Below are 19,929 nucleotides of genomic sequence, written 5' to 3'. Positions count from 1 at the left end.
TTACAATCAACTTCCAGTATAACCGGAAGTAGCAAAGAGACCAAAATATTTTCATTAAATAGTTCATACCTCAAAACCTCTGTATTCCAATTTTCATAATTCTCTTAGCTTTAGTTCTCGAGATATTTCTAATAGGCCCTTTATCTGCCTCACCCTGTATAATATAATATTACAGTGTGGAAAATTATAGCAACATAAAATACATCGGCGCTCGAATTATCTCAAGTTGGCACAGTTTGGCCAGTTTAGCGCTCTCGAGTTAACTTGAGTGTGCACGTTAAGGGGTTTCACCCAGTCAATAATACAACCAACCATTCTTTTGGAATTTGATCTATATTTGATTCGGCGGTCCGGAACAAGAAGGACTTAACTGCAAATTTTGTCAATTTCTGTTTATTGCGTAATTAACTTCTAAAATACTGTGTACAGAACAGAAGATACAAAAGCGACAGAACTGTAATTATGTGCTGAGCCACTACAGGGTAGTTGCGTCGTTATTGAAATGCGCGCCATTTGAGACATTGTTTCAGATGAAACATAACTGTAAATAGTGTTGAAAATGGGGGGATTAAATTAAGATAATGAAACTGTGACCAATAGGGATGAAAATAAAAGCCATCGCTGTAAGAATAAACGGCATACTAAATATTTAAAAATCGTTTTTTGTACAGAAAATTTTTGTAGATGAATAATGACGCAACCGTAGATAGGATTTAAAATGGGGGGATTAAATCGAGAAATAAAATTCGAACAAATAGTGATAAAAATATATGCCATCATCGTAAGAATAAACGCCATATCGATGCTCCTAGACGATTACTCCTCGTTAAATTCCTATTTTAACACGTTGACGGACAGTACGTCAAATATATAGGCAAGTGTTGTGACACTATATGTAGTTTGCCAAGTAGAATAGGGAAAATGCAACATCTATAGACGTTGTGTCACATTACATCAACGGAAATTAGACGTCTATAAATAGACGTTCTGCCCGTCAACCTGTTAAATATTTCAAAATCGCTTTTTGCTATCCTGAAAAATTTGGCTTCTTGCAGTTATATCATTAAAAAGGGTTCAAGGCAGGTTTTGTTTATATTCGATTCAGAGTTGGACTACCATCTCCATATAGCAACTATTTCAGCATCCTTATGCATCATCAGTGAAGATTATGCAGTCACAACTCTGAAGGGAATATAAACATTCCGCCTCTTTTAAGGCAAAACATCGCGATGCAATGAACCCACCTTTTGAGACGCAAATCAGCGACATCTCTCGTATTACGAGGAAAACAACGAAAAGCCCCAGATACAAAGTTTACTACTTTTTAAACAATTAGAATAATTGAAATAAAAATATAATAAACAATATTTTAAATCTAAGACTTTTCGTTAATAAACTGCTTTTTGGCTGCATCCCATATCTCCGGATTTTACAAAATATAATCACGTAGAGACGACGAAAATAGGAGAACGCAAATAGAGGACACTTAGGCCACGCATTTACCTTCTCTTCGTCTAGGAAAAGGACCGAAAGACAGTTTCTAAATACTCAAAAACTGAGTAAAATGAAAAAGATTAAAAAGGGTTCAAGGCAGGTTTTGTTTATATTCGATTCAGAGTTGGACTACCATCTCCATATAGCAACTATTTCAGCATCCTTATGCATCATCAGTGAAGATTATGCAGTCACAACTCTGAAGGGAATATAAAGTTATATCATTCTTATTCCGGACCGACGAATGTGCCATGGCTTTATTTATTTTGACATAATTTTATGAACAAAAATGGTAAATTTTAATTTAAGTTTTACTGTTTTAGGTCAGCAGATTAGTACATGTATTTTTAACATGGTATAAGAGCTGTAAAAATTAAATTGTAATTTTCGAAAACACAGTAAAGTGGATCTGTCATTCAAATTATGAAACAGCTGTTTAAAATGGTTGATTAATTGAAATATTAAGCCCGAATGAATTCAATTTTTGCATATTTTTCATAGAAGTCTACTTTTTTACTGTACGCCTGTCAACGGGAGCAAGAATAGGATATTACCTCCGAATTGTATCCTACTGCATGGATTTTAATAAAATTTGGGAATAGCCTCTAATTATCTCCTAATTCAAAGTCTACCCTATGCCGATGTGTGCTTTTATCTTGGGGGTGGTTCCCACCCCTTCTCAGGGGTAGAACATTTTTTGGTTAAAATAACCACGGAATTTGCTAGATAACCTAATTCTAAGCAAAAACTGTCCTATAATTTTTTTTTGAAAACTCAATACTTTTTGGGTTATTCGTGGTTGAAGCATGGCCATTTTCATTGACACATAACACCTTTTCGATTCGGTTTTTTTGCGAATACCTTAAAAACTATGCATCTAACTAAATAAACTATATAAAACATTTTTGTAGGCTATAAAAAGCAAAAAGACACTTGGCTTAATAAATCTTCTAGTTATAATATTACAAAAAGAGATATGGTAAGTGAAAAGAGTTTGTTTTTTGGTACATGCTCAAATTGGTGTATTCAACTTGAAATAACAGAGAAACGGTCGATTTTAGGTGTATAATGCTACAACTCTCTTTTATAGTGCTTGAAACGATCTATAAAATAAGCAATATTAAAGGTCCATTACATTTAAACTAAGCGAAATATGCTGCAAATAAAATTGATAACTAATGTATTTTAAGAAAAAATGAGAAGTAATTTTAACCCCCATCCACCATAATGTAAATGCATCGTTTTCCTTCTACAATAACTTTTATTGTAGTGTTATTTATATGTTTAAAAAGTTGGACGGGCTTACAATGAATGGTTTTTGAAAAAAAAATAAGATCAAATTATAGAGCGCGAGTTTTCTAAAAAATGTCCCTTTTTCTCCATGTAACTTGAAAATGATAAGAGATACAGTAATGAAGAACAAAAAGGAAATTTTTATCTAAAAAAACCTACATTACTGTGTGGTATCTTTTTTTTCGTATCTCGTAACTCATTTTCGAGTTAAATGGAGAAAAAGGAACATTTTTAAGAAAATTTAAAAATGCGCTCTATAATTTGATCTTATTTTTTTTTTCAAAAACCGTTCATTTTAAACCAGTCCAACTTTTTGAACATAGAAGCAGCACTATAGCAAAAAGTATTGTAGAAGAAGAACGATGTATGTCGATTCTGATGGATGAGGGGTTATATATACTTCTCATTTCTTCTTAAAATAAATTAGTCATCAAGTTTTTTGCAGCATATCTCGCAGCTTAGTTTGAATGTAATCGACATTTCTTATTGCTTATTTTAAAGGTCTTTTCAAGTACTAGAAATATTATTAGTATCGTTGTACACCTAAAATCGACCGTTTCTCTGTTATTTCAAGTTGAATACACCGATTTGAGCATGCACTAAAAAAACAAACTATTCTCACCTACCATATCCCCTTTTGTATTATAACTAGAAGATTTATGAAGGAACGAATCTCCTTGTTTTTTTTTATAAGCTACAAAAATGGTTTATATAGTTTTTTAGTGAGATGCATAGTCTTTAAAGTATTCTCAAAAATCCGTCCGAAAAGGTGGCATTTTTCAATGAAAATGGTCAATTTTCAACCACGAATAACTCAAAAAGTATTGAGTTCTCAAAAAGTAATTATGGAACATAGGTCTGGATCCCGCGTATGAAAAAAAAGTTGATTAATAGCAAGCTGAAAATTTGTTAATAGCTTAAGGGTGTCTAGTCGGATAAACTTTGATATATGGTAACACTGGAACAGGGTCAGTTTTAATTGTGGAACAGGTTAAAAATTTGGAACGGTCAGACCACGAAAACGGCACATTTATTTTGTCCGACATAATAGACTTAAACTCTCCGAACACAGATTAAACTCTCATGCAAAAATCAGACTGCTATTTATCACCTGTCTTAATTCCTGTCATTTGACATATTCTACATGTTCCACTCATTAAAACGCTTATTTGGTGATAAATAGCAGTCTGATTTTTGCATAAAAGTTTAATCTCTGTTCGGAGAGTTTAAGTCTGTTCTGTCGGACAAAATATATGTGCCGTTTTCGTGGTCTGACCGTTCCAAATTTTTAACCTGTTCCACAATTAAAACTGCCCCTGTTCCAGTGTTCTCAATAATCAAAGTTTATCCGACTAGACACCCTTAAGCTATTAACAAATTTTCAGCTTGCTATTAATCAACTTTTTTTTTCATACGCGGGATCCAGACTTAACAGTTTTTGTTTAGAATTAGGTTCTCTAGCCTAGGTCGGGAGTTCGAATCCTACCAGGGGCAGAAATTTTTCATGTATTATAAACTAATAAATGAAAAATAGTTTCTGTCCTTGTGGAGGGACCGCAGACGTTCGGAAACAATTAGCGTCTCTTTGCAAAGACAATGACGTTGACTTTGCAAAGTAACAAGACACTTACTCAACACACACACTACACATTACTCCCCTGACTTAGTGATAAGTTATACAATTACGTGGCTAAAGGTTCTAGTTCTAAACCAAAGCCAGAATCAGAGAAAAAAAAAAAGGTTCTCTAGCCTCTTCCGTGGCTATTTTAACCAAAAAATTTTCACCCTCGAGAAGCGGTGGGAACCACCCCCAAGATAAAAGCGCACATCGGCATAGGGTAGAATTTGTTCCTTGAGTTATACCCTACTTACTGTGAAAATATCAAGTAAATCTATTTAGTAGGATGGAATTCGGAGCCAAATACCCTCATTGACTGCCCTACTGGAATCACTTTCGGATATATCTTGTATAAATAATCAATATATTCACCGGTTGCAAACCTTGTGCTTAAATTTTTATTAAACAAGCAATATAAAAGTTTTGTGTTTCAATTTTACATAATATTCGACTAGCAATAATTTAAAAATTTAATGTTTATTTTAAAAAAAATAGCGATAATTGGGCACGGGCGCCCATATAAAAATTTTTAGGGGAGGCAGACGTGAAGATGTTGCACATTACATTTTGTATAGGTACTTTGGATAATTGTCAGTGGTGGCTGGTCAGAGGAGACAAGGGAGGCTTAGCCTCCCCATAAATTGTTTACACGTGCTATACTGTTTTGTTTACTTTGCTATTTTGCTTCGCGTTAGAGATATCGGAAAAAGTTATTTGAACAAGTTATTCCAAATAATATTCTAATCCCACATATCAAATTTCATTACAAAATTCGCACTTATAGTTTTTTCATTATTTGTAGTCAGGATCCTAAAATCGCAGAGAAGGCTGCTGGCCAGAAAATCTCACTTGCTAATGCTCCGCGCAGCCCAGCAGCGTTTAAGCATGATAGTTTAAGGAGACCCGGTCTCCTTAGAGCTACATTATCGCTTAACGCACACGCTGCCCGGAGATTGGACAAGGGCGGCTAATCGGCCATCAGCCTCCTCTGCGATTTTAGGATCCCGACTACAAATAATGAAAAAACTAAAAGTGCGAATTTTGTGATGAAATTTGGTATGTGGGATTAGAATAATTTTTGGAACAAGTTGTTCAAATAACTTTTTCCGATATCTGTAATGCAAAGCAAAATATCGGTAATTTACCGTGTTTTTGGATTCGCAGTAGGCCGCTTTTAGAATTAAAAAATTCAGTTGAGTATCTTAAAAAATGTGAACCTTCAACCTGAATGGACTGCAAAACTTCAAATCTGTATTTATTTTGATATGCATATCTACTTACAGAGATATAATTTTTAACAAATAAACGACACAAAATTTGGTAATACACTTTTACAATTAGACTAACTATATTTAAAATGATATGATATTATGAAATTGTGAATTAGGATGATATTATAAAATGTAAATAAAAATGGTCAAAAAAATGAGGCCTTAAATTAGATTTTTTTGGCGGAATTTTTGCTAGTGCAAATTTGTCTAGATATTTTACAGTTAGGTATAGCCTCCCCTATTGTAAAAATCACGAGCCGCCACTGATAACCGTATATAATTTAAAGCACCCGAACAGCTAGGGAGGCACAGCCCCCTTGCCCATGTGTATAGGCGCCCATGTAATTGGGAACAAGTGCAAAAATGGAGTTTTTGGGAATAATCTTATTTGGGAATCAATAGATATATCACACATAACAAGTGTTCTGTGTATAATTATTATAATTACTTACTTACTTACTCCGTGGCGTTACAACCCTACGTGGGTTTTAGCCGACTCGACAACATGCCTTCACTGTTCTCTGTCTTGAGCAACCTCTATCCAATTCTCCACGCCGATAGCTTTCAGGTCTCCTGCTATACTATCTCGCCACCGGAGTCGAGGGTGTCCGCGTGGTCTTCTTCCAGTTGGGACTTCTTCCCACACCAGCCTTACTGTTATTTGGTCAGAATGTCTTCTGAGATGTCCGCCCAATCTTCTGGACTTTATTTCGTTTATGATGTTGTCGTTTGGGTAAAGTTCTTCGAGTTCTTTGTTAGTTCTTATCCTATATTGTCCTGATGCTTCATCCAGCACTGGCCCAAAGATCTTCCTTAGAATTTTTCTTTCCCAAACACGTAGTCTTTCTTCGTTTGCCTTTGTTATCGTCCACGTTTCGCATCCATACATCACAACGGGTCGTATAATTATTTTATACACTTGTATCTGCGTACGTCTTGTTAGTTGTTTCAATTTCATAAGGTTTTAGAGGGCAAAAAGACATCTCTTGTCATGTTGTTTCTGGCATTTATTCTCATGGATATTTGGTTTTAATAATATTGATTTTCAAACTTATTTTATTGGCTTTAGTGGAAAGTGTTTCCAATTGGCCAGCCACATCTTGGAATCTTTGTCCTAACAGGCAGATATCGTCGGCGTATTCTAGATCGCTTAGGCGTATGGTTGCCGTCCATTGTATACCTCTTGTTTCGGAGTCTAGTTTAGAGAGAACATACAGCTTTATTAAAAAAAAACGAAGAAAGTACGCATCCCTGCCTGACTCCAGTATGTACGCCAAATTCGACACTTTTGATCCTATTGTGTTAGACCTGGATTCCGCTTACCAAAAATGAGGTGATTAACAGCAAGCTGACACTTTGTTAATAGCTTAACTTTGTCTAGTCGGACAAATTTTGATGTATGGGAACACTGGAACAGGAGAAGTTTTAATTGTGGAACGTGATTTTATTTGTGGAACGTATCATCCTGACAAGTTTATGGTTAAGAAAACTAGCAGATTGTTTTTAAGTTTATTCAATAGCAAACTTTATAATATAATATATGAAAAAATGTTTGTCCGTCAAATATGTTGGGCAGTTTAATAAATCCTACACGTAGAATATGTCAAATGACAGACGATAGAAATTATATTGGTGGTAAAAAGCAGTCCGATTTAATGAAAGGGTAACAAATCAATTGAAAGTTCTGTTCACAAAATACCCGGGACGTTTTCGTAGTCTGATGTTCGGACGTTCGAAACTACTTGTAACCTGTTCCACAATTAAAACTTGTTTTCCAGTGTTCCGGCACAGCAAAGTTTGTCCGACAAAACACCGTTCTATTAACAAATGTTCAGCTTGCTACTAATAAACTTTTTTTGGTACGAGGTATCCAGGCATAGCTGGAAGTACCTATGTGCTTGTCAAAAATATTCTCTTCATAATGAGAGCGGGTTTAGAGAGGCTAGAGTCAGTGTTGTTTCATTAGAGTACTTTTCATCACCCTAACACATTTTTCAACAGTTGAAATTGGATTCTATCAAGTTTACGTAAATTAGTTATGCAAAACCAGGTGACAAAAATGAATAACAGTTAAAAATTATTTTTATTTAATTTGACATGGCTTAATACTTTCAACATATCCTAATCAAAGGTCGAGGTTTATTAATAAATTAATAAACAAGTACATGGTATATATGTAAATTACATCTCAACAAATCGAAATTAAAAAACTAGTTGCCTATTTAGTTTTAATATTCTCAATCATCTTTTGCTGCTCTTTCTCCACAATAATATCGATGGTACCGTTTTGGTATATTTCTGGTTTTATAAAAACACTTAGTAAGTTTCCTTTTAATGACAACTCTTTTCTGTTCATTAAAAACACTGTAGTTAACGCTCCTACGAAGAAGTTGAGTGCTGCGAACGTCGCACAGGCATTTGAAAATTCGTAATGCTCCATGAGGGATCCTCCAAGAACAGGACCCAGAACCTCCCCAAGGGAATATACAGATGACCATAAACCTGCTATTACTGAATGTGTCGCTAAATCATCCGCATATCCATTCTCACTAAAAAAGAAAAATCAGTATGAGCCATATCAAGCGTAAAAGTATAAATAATTGAACAATAAATATATCTCTTTCCATGTAACGCTTTTTATGGATTAGTATCTCAGAAAGAGCAATCTTGGATATCTGGGGAGACCTTAGAATTAGTGGAGAAATAACAGTTTATTTACAACACACTAATAACCTGTATGGTTGTTTCCACAACCATACAAATAATGTGTGTCGGGAACTGGACCAACATGCAAATTGCCATGAAAATAATGGACTATATTAAAAAAGTTAAACAATTGGGCCGAGAGCTTAAACCACAACTTCAAGCCATTTAAGACCATAATGGAGAAGTGTCAACCGACATGGATAATTATTCAAAGAAATTTCAAAAGACTAATCAGTCTTAGAAAAAGGAAAACATGCAATCAGAGAGGCTGAACCAATTATTTTACGTATCAATAAAAAAAATGATCACTAACCGTATGCAGCAATTACATAACCATTGTAGTCCTGTCGCCAGGGGGGGTACAACGGCCTCCTTTATTCAGATGGACTTGCCCAAGTTTTTTTTATGTATTTTGGCCCGTAGAACACGAATTTTTTGGGTAACAGTTGATCCGGATGTCGATAAGGTTGTTATAAACAAAGAAGTTGAGGAACTACATAACAGCGATTTCTCGCAAAACAAAACATTTTTTTGTATTTTTTGGGCCATTCTAACCAAAAAATGTTCCTACAAGTTTTTTTGTAGGATGCATAGTTTTCGAGATAAACGCGGTTGAACTTTCAAAAAATCGAAAAATTGTAATTTTTGAACCCAAATAACTTTTGATTAAAAAATAAAATAGCAAAATTCTGCTTACCGGATTTGAAAGTTTAAGTCAAATTATATCGGTTTTGAATATTTGCATTGCTAAAAATTTATTTTTTATTGTTAAAAAAAGCTATAAACACATAGTGTTTCCCGTGCCTAATACATGCGTTTTAATGCATGCTACGTAGAAATAGCCTCGCTTGCACTTGTACCTACCATACCTACTCGTTCGATTTTAAATGAGAAATCATTGAAAACATCACTCAAGCACTAGGTGTTTATAGCTTTTTTTAATAATAAAATAATACATTTTTAGCAATGCAAATAATTAAAACCAAATTTAAATAAAATTTGACTTGAACTTTCAAATGCGGTAAGCAGAATTGCTATTTTATTTTGTAATCAAAAGTTATTCGGGTTCAAAAATTGCAATTTTTCGATTTTTTAAAAGTTCAACCGCGTTTATCTCGAAAACTATGCATCCTACGAAAAAATTTGTAGGAACATTTTTTTGTTAGATTGGCCCAAAAAATACAAAAAAATGTTTTGTTTTGCGAGAAATCGCTGTAATGTAATTCCTCAACTTCTTTGTTTATAACAATCTTATCGACATGCGGATCAACTGTTACCCAAAAAATTCGTGTTCTACGGGTCAAAATACATAAAAAAAACTTGGGTAAGTCCATCTGAATACAGAAGGCCGTTGTACCCCCCCTGGCGACAGGACTATTGCCCTGGTTCCTCATTCAAGCAAAATCCTGTTCACAGGCCAACGATGAAAAAACTTTTTTGATAAGATTAGCTCTATCTTATGTACTTTAGTGTGCTGAGTACGAAAATCATATTCAAAATGCTGTATCACCTACCATTCTTTCACAATTTAACATTTTAGATTGCATAGTTACCTTTGAAACCAAGATGACTACTAAGGAAAAAGAAACTTGTATTGCATTCAAAAAACATTCAAAAAGTTGTAACCAAGTTTTTAGTTAATATGAAAGACCCTAAATATGAGCCTTTAGTAGCTAATTTATTAGATAAGTTTTTTAAGATATTAGATAATATTTAAGATTTGGGATGTCTAATGAGTCTAAAAATCCACTTTTTGCATAACCAACTTGACTTTTTCCCTGAAATTCTGGGTAATGTCACAATGTCAGTGAAGAACAAGGCGAACGATTCCACTGGGATACCAAGGTGATAGAGAAACGAGACCAGGGACGTTGGAACATCAAAATGATTAGTGATTACTGTTGGTCACTTAATCGGGGACAACAGAGTGCCTCGCATAGGTGAAAAAGCTACTTCAGAAGTTTTACATAAGAAAGAAAAAAATACAAAAGCATTGGCTCCTGAAACGGTTGTACAGACCTATACTATTACAAGATAAGAATTAGATAAAAGGTATAATTCCAATAATGTATCGTTTTAATGTATAATGTATAATTTAAAGAAATTTAGAATAGAACGTGGAATTAGACAGGGTGATACTATCTCCCCGAAATTGTTTACAGCTTTTCTTGAATATATGTTCAAGCAAATGGAAGGAGAGGATAATATGGAAATCAATATAAACGGGGAGGATCTGAACCACCTAAGATTTGCCAATGACATCGTTTTAATATCTGATAGAGTTGATAAAGCTACAAAAATGCTGCACACGCTCTATAAAGTGTCAAAAACAATTGGTCTTAAAATTAACACCTCAAAGACAAAATTTATGACCAACCTTGTAGTCAGCGATAAAATTCAGATTGAGAGTCATAGCATCGACCAAGTAATAGCTTACAAATATCTAGGGCATGAGATTCGCTTAGGCCGAGATAACCAGACAATTGAAATACAAAGAAGGATAGGTCTCACATGGGCTGCCTTCGGTAGATTAAATAACATTTTCAAGTCTAATATTCCAGTTTGTTTAAAAAGAAAGGTTTTTGACCAGTGTGTTTTGCCGGTTCTTACATATGGTGCAGAAACACTAACTCTGACAAAAAGAACAATAAATAAAATAAGAGTTACACAACGCGCTATGGAAAGATCAATGTTTGGTATTACCATCAGAGATAAAGTACCAAACCTAGAAATAAGAAGAAGAACAGGAGTCACGGAGACAGTTGAAAGAATAGCCATGGCTAAATGGGCTTGGGCAGGACATGTTGCCAGACTGACGGATGACAGATGGACCAAAAATATTCTGGAATGGCGACCAAGGCAGGAGGCATATCGAAGCAGAGGACGACCACCGACTAGATGGACGGATGATATCAAGCGCATCACCACAAATTGGATGCAAGAATCTCAAGATAGAAATAGGTGGAAATTTTCAGCAGTGGACAAATATAGGCTAGTTGATGATGATGATCATTTTAATGTACATATTTCGATATTTTGTCTCTTTCAAATTATTATAATGCAGAAGAAACCAGTGTCATATTGTGGGAAAACTATGGGTGATACATAAAATCTAATTTCAGATTGTTTTTTAGCGCCCAAAAATACATAAGATTCACATAAATTTGTAAGAAAAGTTTTATAATTTTTTTTTGTTGGCCTCTGAATCAATGAAAGGCTAAAAAACTTTCTACTTCCAGAGATAGCCGAAGAGCAATGCGGTTTCGTGCCAGAAAAAGTAATGCATTAGTAGATATTAAACACCAGACAGATAATAGGGAAAGCAAAGGAACACAATATACCAATGTTTTTCTGGTTCGTAGATTGGACAAAGGCTTTCGATTCAGTAAAATGGGATTTTATCTGGAGTATATTGGAAAATATGGGAGTACCTACTACCTAACCACATAGTTAACGCAATAAGAAATCTGTATGTCAAAAACTCAGCCAAATTTAATGTACATGGATTATATTCAAATGTGTTAAAAACAAAAAAAGGATCTATGTACACGGCTGCATTCTATCATCATTACTACCTATGCAACATATATTCTGAAAATACAGGGTGTAACAGAAATGCAGGTCATAAATTAAATTACATATTCTGGGATCAAGAATAGTTCGATTGAACCTAAATTTACCTTAATACAAATGTGCACATAAAAAAAATTACAATATCGATTTTTTCCAACATATCGAAAACTATTATAGATTTTTTATTGAAAATGGCCATGTGGCAGTTTTATGGCAGTAGCATCTTAAAAACAAATTATAGTGAAATTTGGACACCCCATAAAATTTTTTGGGGTTTTGTTTTAAACCCCCCCTCCCCCCCCCCACTGTTGTGTATGTTCCAATTAAATTATTATTGTGATACCATTAATTAGACACAATATTTTTAAAACTTTTTTGCCTCTAAGTACTTTTTCGATAAGCCAGTGTTTATCGAGATATTTTGAATATTTGTCGAATCCACCACATATTTTGTATATGGTTAATGGAGACTAGGTAATAACATGAAAAATTATATATGATTTACATTTTTAGGTATATTTTGAACCATATTAAAAAAGAAGCCACATCTCGATAAAAGGTGCCTAATAGAAAAATACAAGAGGCAAAAAAGTTTTAAATACACTGTGTTTAACTAATGGTACCGCGGAAATAGTTTAATTGGAACGTAATTTTATTGAAAATGGACATGCGGCTTATGGAGGGACAATCTTAAAAAAAATTATAGTGAAATTTGTGCACCCCATAAAAAATTTATGGGTGATTGATTTGTTCCCTTAAAGCCCCCCCCCCCCAAAATTTTGTGTACGTTCCAATTAAATTATTATTGTGGTACCATTAGTTAAACACAATGTTTTTAAAACTTTTTTTCCTCTAAGTACTTTTTCGATAAGCCAGTGTTTATCGAGATATTTTGTATATTTGTCGAATCCACCACATATTTGTATATTATATGGTTAAGTAAAATCTGTTAATAATCTGAAAATTTATTAATAAATTACATTTTTAGGTATATTTTGAAACATATTAAATAAAGAATGTGTGTGTACTTTGTACGCACGTAAGCAGTTATACTTCTATTATATGATTTCAGCGAAATAAAATACTTTTAACAGTTCATTTTTATTTTATTAAATGTTAAACTGATTTTAACATTTTGCCACTTTCCAAAAATCCAAAAATAAAAAAAAAGACAGCAATTGTCCGCATTTGAACCCGGGACCTCTCGAGCCGTAGTCGAATGCTGTACCAATGAGCCTACGAAGGCATTGTTTTGACGGTTTCTCGGACATTATGACAAACCGCTGTAACAAATAGACGAAGTGAAATATTAAATAAAAATGTTTTAATAATACTTATTACCTTACTCCCGAGGAAGACAAATACAAAGACACAAAAATTATAATAAATATATTTACTAAAAACACTAATATATTTTTCCACACCTTTTTTGGATTGATACATGTAACTTAAAATATTTGACAACGAACAACATACTGTCTCTGTGCGCATGCGCGCAAAATAATAAAAATTCACTCCCTATCGCGCCTAAAGAAGTATAACTTCAAAAAGAAGCCACATCTCGATAAAAGGTCGCTTATCGAAAAAATCCTTAAAAGCAAAATAGTTTTAAAAACACTGTGTTTAACTAATGGCACCACAATAATAGCTTAATTGGAACGTACACAAACATTTGGGGGGTTTAAAGGAACAAAACCCCCATAATTTTTTTATGTAAACATTAAAAAAGAAGCCGATCGATAAAGACTGGCTTATAGAAAAAATACCAAGAGGCAAAAAAGTTTTAGAAACCTTGTGTTTAACTAATGGTACCACAATAATAATTTAATTGGAACGTATACAAAAGTTTGGGGGGGTTTAAGGGAACAAAACCCCATAAAAATTTTTTGGGGTGTACAAATTTCACTTTTATTTTTATTATGTTAGTTATTTTTTTATGTTTCTACCATAAGAATGCAGCATGTCTATTTTCAATAAAAAATCTCTAATAGTTTTAGATATATTGAAAAACATCGATTTTCGTTTTGTTACTTCGAAGTACTATAACTTTTTTTATGTGCACATTTGTATTAAGGTAAGTTAGGTTCAATCGAACTATTTTTGTTCCCAGAATATGTAATTTAATTTATGATCTGCATTTTTGTTACACCCTGTATAATGAGGAAAGTACTAGACGAATTTGATAAAGGAATCATATAGGAGGCAGAAATATCAGTAACATACTTTCTCCTTTCTTCCGAAACGATTATTTAACATAATTTAGTAGGGTGTACAGTAGGTACCTACACTTTTTGACAAGTATTATAAGGATATATCAATTAGTTTTAAAGTACCGGGTACAAATATTACTTAAAGTTTTAAACAAAGAATAAATAGATAAATGCAGATTTTTGTTTATATTCGATTCAGAGTTGGACCACCATCTCCATATAGCTATTTCAGCATCCTCATGCCTCCTCAGTGAAGCTATGCAGTCACAACTCTGAAAGGAACATAAAAATCTGCCTATTTAAGAGGAACCATTTAAGGGGAAAGAATAAATAATTAAAAAAATAATGTTCTAAAACTATTTGATATATCCGTTATCCGTGTCATACTTGGCAAAAAGTGTAGGTACTGCAAACCCTACTAAATATGTTAAAAAAATCATTTCTGGATACAACCAGAGGCGTACGACAGAGCAAAGTGAATGGTGACCCTTCTCAAATTCTACGCTACTGACAGAACTGCTATTTTAGCCTATTTTTTAGATTCTCCAATACTCTTTATGTAAATAATATACTCTTCATTCGTAACGATAAAGTGATTAGTTTTAGAGATAATATTTGAAGTTGTAATGAAACGGCACAGTTATTTTGATTAAGGGGTAGGCGTAAAAAATTGATCCATTGCTCTTTTAATGCATTAATTTTGTTTAGAATCTTGTGAAAACTAATAAATATTTTTGAAAATTTTAAACGCAAAATGAAAGATTACATTATTACCGAGGGACGAAAGTCTGTTAAAATAAACGAAAAGTTTCTTTGAATGAAATATTTGAACTTTTTTTTCACCCCTGTAACTTATTAAAATAAATAAAATTAACATGAAGTAAAACTCCCTAGTGTAGTTGGTATATTTAATAAAAATTCTAAAATTTTTTTAAAAATCCAAACGGATTACGTTCAAAACGTTTTCGGACTTATCAGTCCATCATCAGTGAACCTAAAAGTAAGTAATCTCACTTGGTAAAATTGAAAAGGGTGAAATTTTGAATGTTAAAAATTGAAAAGTGTGGTTACGATTACTTACTCTCTGTCCTTGCTAAATAGCCACAATGCCAAACACTGGTCAAGATGTATGTTCTAACTACATGGTGAAATCTGATCTACAATTTGGCTTACATTGGATGCCAACGGATTAGTACTAGGAACATGATGCTCTACTCCATTAAATAAGAGATTTTTTTATTATTAGGTCTACATTGAACTACGTTTAGTCTGTCAATGATTTAGAAGGAAGTTGAAATACTTCTAAATCATTGACAGACTAAACGTAGTTCAATGTAGACCTAATAATAAAAAAATCTCTTATTTAATGGAGTAGAGCATCATGTTCCTAGTACTAATCCGTTGGCATCCAATGTAAGCCAAATTGTAGATCAGATTTCACCATGTAGTTAGAACATACATCTTGACCAGTGTTTGGCATTGTGGCTATTTAGCAAGGACAGAGAGTAAGTAATCGTAACCACACTTTTCAATTTTTAACATTCAAAATTTCACCCTTTTCAATTTTACTAAGTGAGATTACTTACTTTTAGGTTCACTGATGATGGACTGATAAGTCCGAAAACGTTTTGAACGTAATCCGTTTGGATTTTTAAAAAATTTTTAGAATTTTTATTAAATATACCAACTACACTAGGGAGTTTTACTTCATGTTAATTTTATTTAACTAGATGGTATACAGCCAACCTTCGGGTATTATCCCGTTTTATTTTTTTTTTTATTAAAATAAACATTATAGACGTCTCAGGGACTTTCGGCCCTCGGTAGTACTGTAATCTGTCATTCTGTGTTTAAATTTTTCAAAAATATTTATTAGTTTTCACAGGATTCGAAAAAAAAATGAATGCATTTAAATAGCATTGGACCAAGATTTTTGGGCTGCCCCCTTTAACATACTTAACATACATAAACTACTTTAACGTACTACTTCAACATAGCCATTCTTCATAAATTTGATATTTAAAAACTACTTTAATTTATCATACATACAATAGATACTAGTATACATATAAAATAATTTAATGATGTAGCATGTCCAAAGAACCAAGGGACTGAGTATATCAGAATGATCTCTTATAACAATTAAAAATATCTACAAATTTAATTTTGTTTCAAAATATGCTAGTTAGGATTTATACCTTATTTTCCGAAATATTTAAAATATACTTACAGAGCACTGTCCAAAATAAACTGATAGGTGGGCATTAATGCCATTCCTACTGTAACCCCTAGAAGTGACAAACTCAACATATTCAGCCACAATGATCTAAAAAAGAAAGACCATAAATACAATTATTTTACATATGTATGGGAAAAGCATAAGTTAGGTATTTATTAAAAACATTTGGTATTGTGACGCTCTTAGACCCCGACTGACCGCCGAAGACTCCGGCCAATTTGTTGTAATTTCACGTAAACAAACTTTTTATTACCTGTTTGATTTATGATGTAAATATTTTAGATCCTTTTTAAAATTTTAGATTTTACTGGAGAATTCGATTTACATGTTTTGATGTAGCTATTATGTAAATAATTATTAACCCGTCGATTGTACTGGAAAAAGATTGTTTGTTTCATGAATATTCGAGAAGTGTTTATTAGTCCAGGAACCGAAGCTTTTCACCTCGCAATTTGTACAGAATGGAATGGTTTGCTTGAAAATTTGAGAATAAGTAGTGGATAGTCCAAGGATCAAAATCTATATGATACCGAAAGGCGCTTTTACCATGGGGGTGGTTGCCACCCCATCTCGTGGGTGGAAATTTTTTATTATATTTTGACCGCAAAAGTTAATAAAAACATTCATTCTAAGCAAAAAATGTTCTATACATTTTTTTGATAAAATTCATAGTTTTCGATTTATTTGCTATCGAAAGTGTTAGCTTTATAGGTATGGAAAAAATCAATGTTCAACCAAACCAAGTTCTTGGGAATTAAATCACCTACAATTTCATATTTAAACATTTTTTCGTATCTCTGATGCTAATCTTTCTATTCTGAAGAGAATGACATTTTTTACAAAACTATAAAAATTCGTTATTCGCTTTTAACTCCAGTTTTTTTAAACTAATCATTCTAAGCTAGTCAAACTTTTAGAATCTATTAACAATGTATAAATAAAGAAGAATGAATAAGGCCAATGACTAAAAACACCGCTAACTTACATTATTATGCTTCGTTTTGGATTTCTCCTTTTTTTTTCAAAAAAATATATTGATTTTTTAACCGTAACTTTTTTATTTTTTATCCTAGAAAGTTTGTTAAAAAAGAAATTTGTAGGTTATTACAAGATCCATAAGACTATTAATATTAAATCTTTTTAAAATATTCAGTCGCAAAGAGGATGAAAGGGTTGGTAAAGGTGGCTTTTGCATGTTATTACAAGTTTCATTGTCAATAGCTCACTCAATTTTTGCCGTAGAAAAAATGTTTGCAAACCAGTTTTCTGGAAATTAAATAATCTACAATTTCATATTTAAACATTTTTTCGTATTTCTGATGCTAATCATTCTATTCGGAAGAAAAGGCCATTTTTTCCAAACTACAAAAATTCGTTATTTGCTTTTAACTCCATTATTTTTAAACTAATCATTCTAAGTCGGTCAAACTTCCAGAACCTATTAATAATACATAAATAAACAAGACCATATAAGGCCAATGACTAATTTGAATTAGGGTGGTGATTAGGGGTTTCCTTCCGATCACTTTTTCGCTGAAAAAAATAGGGACTGACATTTTTCTCCTTATAAGTCACTTAATTTTTGAGCTAGAGATTTTTTTATTTCTGGAGATAGATACTGTTAAATACTTTAAATTAGTTTAGACAAGTTATCCTCGAAAAATGCACAGTTTTCCTGTCTTTTGACTTTGAAACTACAATATTTAGCATTTGACGAAGAAGAGCCAACATATATAATAAAGTATAGCTCGATTACTGTTGGTCTTGAAGAAAATAAAAAAAAAGTTTTGTTCATTTTTCAAAAGGTAGATTTTTGTTAAGTAAAGTTGTTTTGATAAAACGAAAACTTTTGGAGTTATTAGCAGAAAACATTAAAAACATTGATTTTTTCGATATAAAACTAACACTTTCGATAGCGAATAAATCGAATACTATTAATGTAGGTTTTCTTTAAAGACAATCGTAATAAAAGTCCGTTTGATGTTTAACAGTTTTAATTAATAACATAGGTGACTAAATTATTGATACTATTAAATTGACGAAATGTAAAAGTGTAAAAGTGTGTAATTGCGACCAAAATCTTACGTGTTCTTGTTCTTACAAAAAAAGAAATGTATTTATAGATAATTTGCGTCTAATCAATATAATGCCCCTCTTAATTCGTCTTTTTACGTCTTATTATCCCTAAGAACGCGTCTGTCGTCGCTGTGATGTTATAATCGACTGACTATACCACCCCTACGATAAAACAATCTCCTGTCTTCCCCTTTTCATGCTTAAAATCCGAAACTATTAAAATTCTACTGCAATAAATTTCGATCCCTATTAGTAATAAAATTTGGTTCACTATAAAGTTAAAAGTAGTCCGCTACCGTCGCCGTAATCCCCAATTCGTTCTGCACATCTGGGCCAACGTCCATATGTGTAGACCCTTATCCCGTTCTCGTACTAATAATTAAGAAAAATGATATACAGGGGAATTTAAAATATAAGGTAAACTATTTACAATCCTACATTAATGTTATCAAAAAAATGTATAGAATGTTTTTTGCTTAGAATAAATGTTTTTACCAACTTTGGCAGTCAAAATATAATAAAAATTTCCACCCCCGAGATGAGGTGGCAACCACCCCCATGGTAAAAGCGCCTTTCGACATTATATAGATTTTGATCCTTAGACTATCCACTATTTATTCTCAAATTTTCAAGCAAATCGATTCATTCTGTAAAAATTGCGAGGTTTTGTCCTATTTTAAGCTTCATTAATTGGAACTATATTTATGTTAGTATAAAAAAGAAACGATTTAATATTGGAGTCAGTCTTTCTTTAATAAAGCCGCGACCGGGTAGTCACTTCGAACATATGTTTTTTTCGGAATTTTTGAAATGATTTGTAAATAGATAATTTTGTAACATATAATATAAATTAGATACTTGTAGTATTTCTAATAAATTAAGTGTTAAACGTTTATTGTATTTGTAAAGTAACTGTTGTATATAATTAATTAACAATACCAAATAAACTGCTAAGCGCAGAGTTTGTATAGGTATGAACTCTGAAGTTAACAAGTGCATATTCCTCAACAACTTAGGCCATTAGCATGGTAACGGTAACGTATAGTGTGGGTGTGTGTTGAGTAAATGTCTTGTTACTTAGTAAAGTCGACTTCATTTTCTTTACAAAGAGATGCGAATTATATCTGAACGTCTGCGGTCTCTCCGGTGAAGAGAATTTATTAATTTGTTGAAACCAATTAAAAATAAATTACGTCTACAATTAAGTGATAAGCTATACAGGGTGTGCCGAAAAGATTGGTCATAAATTATACCACACATTCTAGAGTCAAAAATAGTTCGATTGAACCTAACTTACCTTAGTACAAATGTGCTCATAAAAAAAGTTACAGCTCTTTGAAGTTACAAAATGAAAATCGATTTTTTTCAATATATCGAAAACTATTAAAGATTTTTTATTGAAAATGGACGTGTATCATTCTTATGGCAGGATAATCTTAAAACAAAATT

At 32.7% G+C, this 19,929-nt stretch overlaps 1 protein-coding gene across 2 annotated transcripts in view; it reads right to left on the bottom strand.

Moving 5' to 3' along the window:
• Positions 1-7,740: 7,740 nt before the first annotated feature.
• LOC114327095 (MFS-type transporter SLC18B1) overlaps positions 7,741-19,929 on the bottom strand; it is a 258,980-nt gene continuing 246,791 nt past the window's right edge. For both annotated transcript variants that reach the window (XM_050648179.1, XM_028275599.2), the window contains exons 9-10: positions 16,396-16,491; positions 7,741-8,225 (exon numbers count right to left, since the gene is read on the bottom strand). In XM_050648179.1, coding sequence (XP_050504136.1) covers positions 7,895-8,225; positions 16,396-16,491 — 427 coding nt within the window. In that variant the 3' untranslated portion in view covers positions 7,741-7,894. The remainder of the gene's footprint in view (positions 8,226-16,395; positions 16,492-19,929) is intronic.

The sequence above is a fragment of the Diabrotica virgifera genome, chromosome 4 (assembly GCF_917563875.1).
Source record: "Diabrotica virgifera virgifera chromosome 4, PGI_DIABVI_V3a".
Classification (NCBI taxonomy): Eukaryota; Metazoa; Arthropoda; class Insecta; order Coleoptera; family Chrysomelidae; genus Diabrotica; species Diabrotica virgifera.
The sequence above is the reverse complement of the archived record's forward strand: the minus strand, read 5'-3'. Positions and strand labels throughout refer to the sequence as shown.